General features: G+C 43.9%; 1 protein-coding gene across 1 annotated transcript; it reads right to left on the bottom strand.

Moving 5' to 3' along the window:
• Positions 1-2,514: 2,514 nt before the first annotated feature.
• LOC118397133 (rho-related GTP-binding protein RhoU-like) lies at positions 2,515-10,636 on the bottom strand. Its single transcript, XM_035791621.2, has 3 exons — positions 10,150-10,636; positions 8,307-8,365; positions 2,515-4,963 (listed from the first exon to the last, which is right to left on the bottom strand). The coding sequence occupies exons 1-3, from the start codon at positions 10,364-10,366 to the stop codon at positions 4,508-4,510; spliced, it is 732 nt and encodes a 243-aa protein (XP_035647514.1). The 5' UTR covers positions 10,367-10,636; the 3' UTR covers positions 2,515-4,507.
• Positions 10,637-11,779: the final 1,143 nt, after the last annotated feature.

The raw sequence follows: 11,779 nt of genomic DNA, 5'->3' as shown, positions 1-11,779 counted from the left end.
GCTGACATTCACTGTCAACTGTGGGACCTTTTACAGACAGTTGTGTGCCTTAAGAAATAATGTCCAATCAATTCAATTTACTACAGGTGGACTCCAATCAAGTTGTAGAAAGTTGTAGAAACATAAATAAACTTCAGTTAGTGCTAAACACGGCTGCTAGAATCTTTACTAGAACCAAAAAATGTCACAAGACGCAGGCCTCCTTATTGTCCCTAGAATATTTAAGCAAACAGCTGGAGGCAGGGCTTTCTCCTATAGAGCTCAATTTTTATGGAATGGTCTGCCTACCCATGTGAGAGACACAGACTTGGTCTCAACCTTTAAGTCTTTATTGAAGACTCATCTCTTCAGTAGGTCCTATGATTGTAGTCTGTCCCAGGAGTGTGAAGGTGAACGGAAAGGCACTCGAGCAACGAACTGCCCTTGCTGTCTCTGCCTGGCCGGTTCCCCTCTCTCCACTGGGATTCTCTGCCTCTAACCCTGTTACAGGGGCTGAGTCACTGGCTTACTGGTGCTCTTCCATGCCGTCCCTAGGAGGGGTGCATCACTTGGGTGGGTTGAGTCACTGACGTGGTCTTCCTGTCTGGGTTGGCACCCTCTTGGGTTGTGCCGTGGTGGAGATCTTTGTGGGCTACACTCAGCCTTGTCTCAAGTTGGTGGTTGAAGATATCCCTCTAGTGGTGTGGGGGCTGTGCTTTGGCAAAGTGGGTGGGGTTATATCCTGCCTGTTTGGCCCTGTCCAGGGGGTATCGTCGGACGGGGCCACAGTGTCTCCCAACCTCTCCTGTCTCAGCCTCCAGTATTTATGCTGCAGTAGTTTATGTGTCAGGGGGCTAGGGTCAGTCTGTTATATCTGGAGTATTTCTCCTGTCTTATCCAGTGTCCTGTGTGAATTTAAGTATGCTCTCTCTAATTCTCTCATTCTCTCTCTCAGAGCCCTAGGACCATGCCTCAGGACTACCTGGCATGATGACTCCTTGCTGTCTCCAGTCCACCTGGCTGTGCTGCTGCTCCAGTTTCAACTGTTCTGCCTGCGGCTATGGAACCCTCACCTGTTCACCGCACGTGCTACCTGTCCCAGACCTGCTGTTTTCAACTCTCTAGAGACAGCAGGAGTTGTAGAAATACTCTGAATGATCGGCTATGAAAAGCCAACTGACATTTACTCCTGAGGTGCTGACCTGTTGTATCCTCGACAATCACTGTGATTATTATTTGACCCTGCTGGTCATCTATGAACATTTGAACATCTTGTGTTCTTTTATAATCTCCACCCGGCACAGCCAGAAGAGGACCCCCCCTCATAGCCTGGTTCCTCTCTAGGTGTCTTCCTAGGTTCTGGCTTTTCTAGGGAGTTTTTCGTAGCCACCGTGCTTCTACACCTGAATTGCTTGCTATTAGTGGTTTTAGGCTGGGTTTCTGTACAGCATTTTGTGACATCAGCTGATGTAAGAAGGGCATTATAAATAAATTTGATTGATTGATTTCAAGGAGGATCAATGCAGGAACAGGATGCACCTGAGCTCATTTTGAGTCTCATAGCAAAGGTTCTGAATACTTATGTAAATAAGATATTCCTGTTATTTATTTTTAATACATTTGCAAAAATGTCTAATAAACAGTTTTAGTTTGTCATTATGGGGTATTGTACGTAGATTGATGAAGATTTTTTTTAAATGTAATATATTTTATAATAAGGCTGTAACATAACAAAATCTGGGAAAAGGGAAGGGGTCTGAACACTTTCCGAATCCACAGCATTTTTTTGCATAAATTACTAACCGTACTGCCTCATCTCTACCGTACTGCTTATCACCATTACCAAAGGCTGGAAACAATGCAATGCCTCCTGAGAGAGACAAAAACAACAGCTTTGTGTCAAACTACCAGTGCAGCTCCCAGGAAACATTGTAACTATTATAATTAAACCACTGGCTCAATGCCTACCTCCGTTTCACCCACACAGTCACCAGAATCTGCATGCACACCAAACTGCCATCCACACACAACAAATCTCAAGATATCATTACGGCATCAAAAGACTATAACCAGATGTAATTATCGACCCATTATCTCCACTGTGGTGATGTGGAGGAAGACTTTCTCTTCTTGCAATTCTCCTCCATTTATGATAGACAGCACCAAAAACACTGACAACTACCAACAGTTATAATAGGATATATTGATGGATTGTCATAGATAATATTGGAGATCTGTGTTTGCTCAGGAGAACCAGAGTTATTCCTTTAAAACAATGATCGTCCACAACAACTCAGCACATTCTCAAAACAGAGGGTGTGATGGGGAGGAGACTTACACAATGCTCCCTCAACATAAACACAATGCTCCCTCAACATAAACATTAACATAGTGTGCTTACTTTTGACCTCACACGGAGTGTCACCAGTATTCATTTTTGGACCCAATGGGAGATCGGATTCATTCAATCCCTCACATACTCCACACGGGGTGAAAGATGACATTTCTCTCATTAAAACGCTAACAAACACGGCATGTTTTTGTTAAGATTTCACATTTATTTAGATTTCCTTGACGGAAACCAGACAAGTGAAACGCATCTGTCATTCTGTACCATTTGAGGGTGTTTTCAGGGCAGCTTGTGACAGACCACAATGTACACAAAATGACCCTGATAGATATCACATTATAGAAACATTGTTATACAAAATATACATGCCATTTCTCATACATTTGTTTGTAGGGTTGATCAGTGGCTGTGCATTTTGATGGCTGATGCCCCAAATAAAGGGATACACAGAGAGAGGACACAAGACAGGCTTCTGAAAAATAAGAAGCAAATACAAAAATCGGTTTCTTTGGCAATTCACCCTGTCATCGTAAGGTTGCTGGAGAGGAGAACGAGTAGCAGTGAACTCAATATTTAAGCGTACAGTTCTGTAATTACAAAAATATAGTGACCAACAGTGGGGTGAAAACCTTTGCGACTCTCATGGAAGGGTGAACATCTAACGTTTTAAAATGACAATAGAGAGGCATCAGACCCTGTAGAGTCTAAAGGACATTGGATGGCATCATTGGCACGACTCCAACAAAGTATTTGGGTTAAGTGTAACTTACAGTGGCACCACTCAATGACCATGTGTTCCTCAATCTAAACTCCTCACCCCGACAGAGTGAGACGTCGCTCTCAGTAGCTCTTAGACTCCCACCAGTTGAGATGAGTGGCTATTGGATGGAGATCGGCGAGCTCGTGACGATCAAAGTTCTCCGGCTGAAGTAGGCTGAGTGGAGATCAATGGGGGGGCATTGTTGAACGCTCTCCAAAAGGTCTGACCATTAACATGTATTGATGAGGAGCTCTTCTCTGTCTGGGGAGCCCAGTCCCTCACTGTGTGGTCTGCTGACAGTGGCCGCAGCTGTATCAACAGACTCCGCTGAAGCAGACAGGCCGACATACACAACCTGGGCTAGGGCCCTCAGTCGGTCATGTGTTTAAACACACACACACACACACCAGGCGTAAGCCTCCACCCCCTGACTTAAAGACCACTACCAGAGGACCATGGGGCCAGGTCATGCTGCTGACAGTGACGATTAGGGCCAGATGGAATCTGTGGGAAAGCATCTTATCAATACCTCTAAAGTCTGTAAATGTAATCGATTGTAGATATGAATGTATTGTAGCTGTATTAGTATTGTAGCGGTATTTGGTTTGAGTTTAATTCCATGTTAATCCCTCAATTTATTTTCATCTAGCTCTGCCAATGAGATCTGCTGGCTGTTTGATTACAGAGTGGTGGATAACATAAAATAAATGAACATGTATAAGGACAGGAGGAATACATACAGCACATTAGGATATAGTATTCTTTAAAAAAAATTAAATGCCGTATTTGGCCAATTCATGAGAGGGAGAATAAAAGTACATGACGACCCCAGTCTTTTCCCCTCCCCAGCCATTAGTTTATATAGAAGTCATTATTGCTCAGAGTTCAACTCGCTCTTTGCTCCATTATATTGACAATCATGCTGATGGGTTTACTCCTTGATCTTCTCTGATAGCACTCTGCTTAGACGTTAAGAGTTCAGACCAGCTCAAGCAGACACGGAGTGGATGGAGCCCAGTCCTGTCAGTCTCTTCACAATCCATCAATCAGTGTCTCTCACCCCCAGTCCCCAGTCCATCCTCTCACTCTACTAAGCCGTGGGTCCTTGGTCATTCCTTTTGACTAGGGTTGCAAAATTCCCGGAACTTTTTAATAAATTCCCTGGTTTTCCAGAAATCCTAGTTGGAAGACTCCCGATTCCCTGCTTATTCCCTTCTGATTTCGGGAATACTCCAACTGGGATGTCGGGAAAACCAGGGAATTTATTGAAAGTTCCTAGTATTTTGCAACCCTAATCTCGACCAAAGTGGGGTCATGTGAGCGGAGCTAAGACAGAAGTCCTTCAGTCCATATGAACAACAAAGGCTTGTCCGAGCACGTTTCCAGTCCCAGAGTCAATATCCTCGCCTCGTTGTTCTCTACGGAATACAGAAGTACTTCTTCCACCACGACTTGGACAGGGTCTTCATCTTATCGGCCGTGCTACGCACCTTCCTCTCCCGCCGCGCCCTCCTATCGGCGTGCTTCATCCCCACGGCGATGGCCGCGTCAAACACCTCCTTCAGGTTCTTCTGGGTGAGCGCCGAGCACTCCACGTACGCCACGGCGTCCACTTTGTCCGCCAGGGCGCGGGCGTCCACCTCGGCCACGGGCCTCTCCCTCCGGCGGGCCAGCTCGATCAGCACCTTGACGTCCTCGCGCAGGTCACACTGGGTTCCCACCAGCAGCATGGGCACGAGCGGGCAGCGCCGGCGGATCTCCGGGACCCACTTCTCCCAGACATTCTGGAAGGAGGCAGGGCTGACCACACTGAAGCAGAGGAGGAGGGTGTCGGTGCGCGAGTAGCAGAAGTGACGGAGCTTATCGAATTCATCCTGAGGAGAGAGGAGGGAGAGAGACACACACAAGAGACATGGGGGGGGTTTAGTGAGAGGTTGACATTCAGCAGTAACACAGGGCCAGTGCCATTATATGTGAACCCAAACAAATGGTGAACTGAGTATCTTGAAAAAAGTTGACTTGGTATAAACATTGACAAACAAATGTAGAAGGGGGGAAAAAAAGCATATGGGGGAAGTTGTTTAGGCAACTATATTTCCCACCAAAAAAATGTATGTTTATAGAAGCCTGAAGACCGATGGAGTGGGAGAGTGGATAGACCAGCAGTGACTTTTAAAATATTCTATAAAAACTGCTGGATCCTGAAATTAATAGTCTTTAGGTTTTGCAGAGCCAAACACGGATGATGTTACATACAATCCATCAAGGTCAAGGTCTTAGACACTTTCTAAAGCACCTAATCCCTAGTTAGTTGAGATTTACCAACTCTAGTGTGTGATGCATTTCACGTCAAGGTTCACACAAACAAACCAGTTTCAAACCAACACATTGCAGTAATCGCTTTATAGGTCAATGCAAACCAAGCGGACAGAATGTCAGTGGAAATAAATGGTGGTGATAATCTCTCCATAACAAACTGTGTGAGAAAAGTCTGTTTATGTTGAGCAGTAAAGCCCAACCTCTTATATCACACTGATTTGGATAACATGGGCCTCCCACATCCTTGAGTACACAGATTAAGGCTGGCAGAAACTTGACACAAACCCCTCTCTCTTTATCCACTTTCAGAAGCCTGACATGGAAAGGTACTTTCTTTTCTATCCAGGAGCCTCTGAGTGGAAGTCTTTTTTTTATATATATTTTTTATACATACTTTTCCTTTCCACATCATACTTTCGCCTTAAGTGTTTGCAAACTGAGGTGATGGCGCAGAGATATTGGTTTACATACAAAACGCATCAATCTTTCTGAGCGGGGAGTGACTGTTTAATTAACAGGGTAATTCTCATGAATCCAGTTTTAAAATGTCTGTAGCAAATTGAGTTACAAAACCATGATGCATCTGCAAGAATCATTCTGAGGACTAAGATGTTTAGTTTTGGGAAAAGTGTCTTATTTTAAACACATTAGACATTTGCGGCTGAATTTTGTACAGTTTCACCCAAAATTCACATTACCGAAGTGCATCCAGATTAAATTTGGATAATTTAAAACATTATTTAGAAAAACATTATTTGAATAAAACACAATATATGTTTGTAGTTTGACAATAAATCATAAAAATTGTATACAAGTTGAAGTTCACAAACACCCCCTTTACCCAACTTGGCCTTCTCATTAAAGAAAAAAAAATGACACTTGATGGTTCTTTCGTGAGAATGACCAAACAGCCACGTTGCTATTGTTTATCTCAGGCTTTCTCAGGGTGTGGTATCTGTTCTCCTGTTATGAAAGTACATATATGTACAATAGGTGTTTGTTGACTTTATCTGCTTGTTTTTCCCCCTATGTCTCTGATTGGGAGAGTGGGGGGATTTTAAAGTTGTGTGCAAAGTGGGCAGATCCGTGCAGGCCTAAGACAACAGTGTGGAGATCACTACAGTGACGTACGCTGTGAAGTGTTTGGGCCTTGTGTTCGTTCCAATGGTTGTGAACTCTACACTCAACCAAACACAGTCAAGTCTTCTTAGGCACTGATGAAGACATGAAATGAAAAGTATGAAATAACACATACGGAATCATGTGGTCCTTCTGTAGCTCAGTTGGTAGAGCATGGTGCTTATAACGCCAGGGTAGTGGGTTCGATTCCCGGGACCACCCATACGTAGAATGTATGCACACATGACTGTAAGTCGCTTTGGATAAAAGCGTCTGCTAAATGGCAAATTATATTATATTATGTTAAACAAATGACCAGACCAAAGGCCTTCATGTCTTAAAGTAATGATGGACTGTCATTTCTCTTTGCTTATTTGAGCTGTTCTTGCCATAATATGGAATTGGTATTTTACCAAATAGGGCCATCTTCTGTATACCACCCCTACCTTGTCACAACACAAATGATTGGCTCAAACGCATCATGGAGGAAATAAATTCCACACCTGTGAAATGCATTCCAGGTGACTACCTCATGAAGCTGGTTGAGAGAATACCAAGACTATGCAAAGCTGTCATCAAGGCAAAGGGTGGCTACTTTGAAGAATCTCAAATGTATTTGGATTTGTTTAACACTTTATTGGTTACTTCATGATTCCATATATGTTATTTCACAGTTGACGTCTTCACTATTATTCTACAATGTAGAAAATAGTCAAAAATAAAGAAAAACCCTGGAATGAGTAGGTGTGTCCAAACTTGTATTAATAATTATACATTTTGAATTTCATATAATATCTTATGTTGTTCTTGTCTATTACAGTTTGGTACATTGTCATGTATTTGTAAGCTTTATGTGGGCCCCAGAAAGAGTAGCTGCTGCATGTGCAGTAGCAAATGGGGATCCCAGTAAACTAAACTAAACTATCCTCTCTGGGTTGTAGCCATAGAATGAGATTACGACACCACCCATGCCCAGAGATAAAACACCAGGGCTTTCACAACTTGTTCCCTTTCTAGAACAATCTAACCATGTTAAAAAGGCCTGGCATGATGCTCAGAGCTCAGGGGCACAACTCTCAGTTACACCAACCGTGCCTGCCTATGCCTGCCCAACTACAGAGAGAGGGGCGAGGCGAAGAGAGGGAGAGAGAACAAGATTTTTTTTAAACATGCATTAACAGCTACCTGCTAAGACTGCGTCATCTCCCTCCCTCTTAGTGGTTGCCACACAACGCGGCTTCATCCCAGATCTGTTCTAATGAGTTCACAGCGTTCTATCGCCTCTCACCATTCCCCAAAATCCCTCCTCTCAACCCCCATCTCCAAAAGTTACTCCAATGACTTTGCCTGGTTGCAGCAGAGCCCAGGAATTCAACTCTCTATGGGGGGGTGTTAGAGAGACATTCCCAGGAGACACCAGCGGGCCCCACAGCTGCCACAGAGTTGTGGGAAAGCCTGGGAAATAAGACGGTGCCCCCAGAATTCTGCCCTGAGCGATACCCGCCAGCAAAGACGGCATGCAAGAGTGGTGGACGAAAGCCAAACACGGTCTCTGACACTACCTGACATATATGAGAACCAAGCAGAAGAAGGAGAACGGCCGTCGGGGGAGTTCAGTGGGGCTCGGCATCCTTTCTCCTCTGGGCATACATGCATGTGACAGAGAACGATGGACGCAGCGATGCAGCACCAACTGGCAAAGCATACTATGTGGAAGCACTGCATGTAGTATGTGGAGGGTTGCTCTGCTGCATGTTGATGTGCGGCTGTTGTTCTCACCTGTCCAGCAGTGTCACAGAGCTGTAGTCTCACAGGGTGTCCGTCCACCTGCACCACCGCTGTAGGGGAGAGAGAGAGTTAAATCACCTGCTGTCAGCAGAGCTATTGTCCCATCTGCCTCCCCATTACTCCACCAGACACTTTAAACAAACATGCACACACAGAGAGGGAGAGAGAGAGAGACCTCTGACAAGCCAGTTTGACATACTTCATACCTACTGGACACACAGTGGACAGAAACCTCACCCATCCCCCTAACTCAGAGTGGGGGCCTTGTCTCGACCACCCACTCGCCCAGTTAAAGTAGAGGCTATAACTACTCTTTCATATCACATTCTGTGTTCTTTCAAGCTTTGAAAGCCCCTGCCAAGCTGTCTACAGAGGAAAACAAAGCCGATCTGTTTGTTTAGTGACTCTCCCAATTACCCTCTCCAGATTGGAAGAGTGCTATGAGTCATGCCACTAGCAGTTTCATTATAGGCCATGTTTCAAAAGAGCCCAATGTGGTGAAGCTTATGGAAGCGTTTACAACGCGCCCGGGGTATACGGTCACGCCCCCTGATCAAAGAGCTGCAGGGACTACTCCTCATTAAACCCAGCGCGCATTGTGCAAACCTTCCCAAATCTCTGACATGTGATCTTCCTTGAATTCTACTTGGGCCCAAAACTCTCTGCCCTCCCCCTCTCTTTCCTCTACCTCAAGTGTCACCTGTGAAATTGCATAACTGCCCAGAAATCAGCTTTCAAAAGAGGGCTCCGATTCCAGGGACAGATACATGACATCATCAAATGGGGGCCCCAAACTGCACAATCCCTCTCTGTCACTGGGGCAAAAAAAGACAATCTCAGCTCAGAGCCATTGCAACAGATGTCCCCATTACACTATAGCAGAGACGTGGCTTTTAGGTCAAGGCTGACAACAATGGCCAGAGTTGTGCAATCCAAAACCATGTCGGCACATGTTCAACAAGCATGTTCTGTTCAGTTTAGGCCTACAACTTCAATTTCTGAGGGCAGTGAGGAAGGGATGAATATTAATGATAGTGTGTATAAGCCTATCAAAATATGCAATATTCTCATTCAAAACCTTCCAAGGCAGTTGGAAGAAGTCTAGTAAGGTGTTCAGCAATATGCATCTATTACAACCATTCTATTATTCTGATGCACGCATAAGGAAGGGCAGCTGTGTCGAATTATCATTTTGGATGGGCATAAAGAGGGTGTCACATTTTCCTAATCAAGCCTCATCACGTCATGCAAGTTTAGATGAATTCAGACATTGTGTTTTTGGTGGAAAACTTCAAAAGGAAGGATAGGCCTCTCCTGTGATAATGACATCACGTCATCGTGTGCCGCGGTTTTCATCACTTGCCAAAGGAGGTTAGTTTCAACTAGTATACTGTTGAAGTTTTCCACTGTTGGTGGCAGCATTTTGGAAAATGGAACTCTGCCAACTGGAACATACAACAAGCCAGGACGTATAGTTTGCGTGAAACAATACAAAGACCTGCAACAGACAGACGCTGCTGTTAGCCTCCAGGGCAAGTCAAGTTCGGTGATTCGTTCCGCAGAATGGGTGGCTGCAAGGGAGAGCCAGCGCGTTTCACCTTTACAATATAACAGATGTTCATTCACTATGGTCAGTTAAGGCTTTATTGCAATGTGCAATATAAGGGTGTTGACCCATAGTCAAAATCAAAACTTAGCAATGTGCAACAGAAAACAACATGTTTTATGTTTATTATTTTATCTGGCTGGGAAGTTGCAGATGTCATGTCGACAGGAGGAACATTTATCATTTTTGTCCAAGAATAGTGCCACGATAAATGGTTAACTGACTCACCTGAAAAGTCATCAAACGCCGTGGGGACGTATTTCGTTGGATAGCCATTTGTTGTGTAGCTGACAACCAGGCTGGTCTTCCCAACCGCTCCATCGCCGAGTAGTACGCACTTCAACACCCGCTCCTGAGCCTCGCCTGGCCGGGTAGTTTGGTGTTTGTGAGGCGGCACTGGAGGAGCCATGGTCTTGTTATAATCCATTGGAACTGGAGGTGACATTCGGCACTTGTTACAAATACCTTTTCCTTACTCCAGTAGGAGCAAATAAAGAGAGCACCATGAGAATGTCTTCTGTAGCCTATAATATATTTGTCAAGTAGACAGGTTGGTCTATAGCATTTTTTAAAATATATATATATAATTCAAAAGTAGCGGTCTTGTGATCTCCCAAAGAAGTAATAATAACTGTGTAAAAACATTGAAAACAGTCACTTCTCTTGGGTTGGAATACTCCAATCCGTTACTCTAATCTGTTAGACATTGGAGGAGGATGGTCTGCTTTATAACATCAAGCGTGATTAGACTATTCCCTCCCCTCTCCTCCACTACTGCGTTTTGAAAGGAGCGAGTTGATAGACACGCCTTCTTGCCAGTGGAAAAATTTGCACATGCATGTACCTGGAGGTTTGTGTACTGCACTGGTGGTCTCCAATGTTATTCAACCGGGGGGCCTGGACATAGTTATCAATAATTTGTACACTTGGGAAGATATATTCTAAATTAAAATAACTTTGAGCTGATTTCCTGGTGATTTTACAGTCTTATGTCTAACAACGAAAATTATAAAAATTAAAATGTTTTTTGTTTCTTTGCTCACAACCCTGGTGTACTGTATTCACATGTAGTATATTGAACACCTCCAATAATTAATAGAGATGCATTGTGTAGCCCACCATTCCCTGTTCCTATTCATTTTAGAATATATAACAGGAAGGGAAAACTTGAAAGGCAACTTTTGGAGGACTTTGACACGCATTTCCCCTTTGACAATTTACCTACTAACTATTTAAAATGAGGGCCAGTAACACAAAACATCATTCTACAAAAAAATGAGGCCCAAACCTTCAACTGTTCACATTCATCGGCTTTGTCAAGCAGCTGGTTTGAAAGTGAACTGTGGCACACCTTCAACAGATTTAGGCTGATGCAATATTATTGCGATGTCCTACAGTGAGAACAGACTAAACCAAAAGACACAGCCAATATGCCTACAACCCGGAACTAATACACATTTAACGCCTAGTTTGAGGTAAGGGCATGTTGAGACTTGTCAAGGTAAACCAGTTTAAATGCCCCAATTTCCTTCTGTCAGGTGTCGATTTCTTTTAGAAATGCACAAACTGAAACGCCAGTAAGGCCCATGGTCGAGTTTGCTCTCGGCTCATACATTATGTCACCTACTGCACTATATTTGAGGCCTGGGCAAGCAGTACTGCACTTCCAGTCAATTTCGTAATTTCTGGTTAATTTTACCATCATCAATTCTAAAGATATCTCAGCCTCGTGGATATTTGCACATTTAGGTTCTGCAGAGTCACAGTCAATCAAGTGTAAATGTCGTATTCAAAATCATAATGGAGTGACACCTTCACTATTAATCTGTGACACGGTATTACTGTTGCAGTACATGGA

Source organism: Oncorhynchus keta, chromosome 18 (genome assembly GCF_023373465.1).
Source record: "Oncorhynchus keta strain PuntledgeMale-10-30-2019 chromosome 18, Oket_V2, whole genome shotgun sequence".
NCBI lineage: Eukaryota > Metazoa > Chordata > Actinopteri > Salmoniformes > Salmonidae > Oncorhynchus > Oncorhynchus keta.
This window is presented reverse-complemented; position numbering and strand designations above follow the sequence as displayed.

What these genes read in the sequence shown, in the direction of transcription:
- LOC118397133 (XM_035791621.2), bottom strand. Translation starts at nt 10,366, where the DNA reads ATGTCACCTCCAGTTCCAATGGATTATAACAAGACCATGGCTCCTCCA. An exon ending in GGCGTTTGATGACTTTTCAG is followed by an intron (nt 8,366 to 10,149) that starts GTGAGTCAGTTA and finishes TCTCCCCTACAG; the next exon opens with CGGTGGTGCAGGTGGACGGA. An exon ending in TCTGTGACACTGCTGGACAG is followed by an intron (nt 4,964 to 8,306) that starts GTGAGAACAACA and finishes CTCTCTCCTCAG; the next exon opens with GATGAATTCGATAAGCTCCG.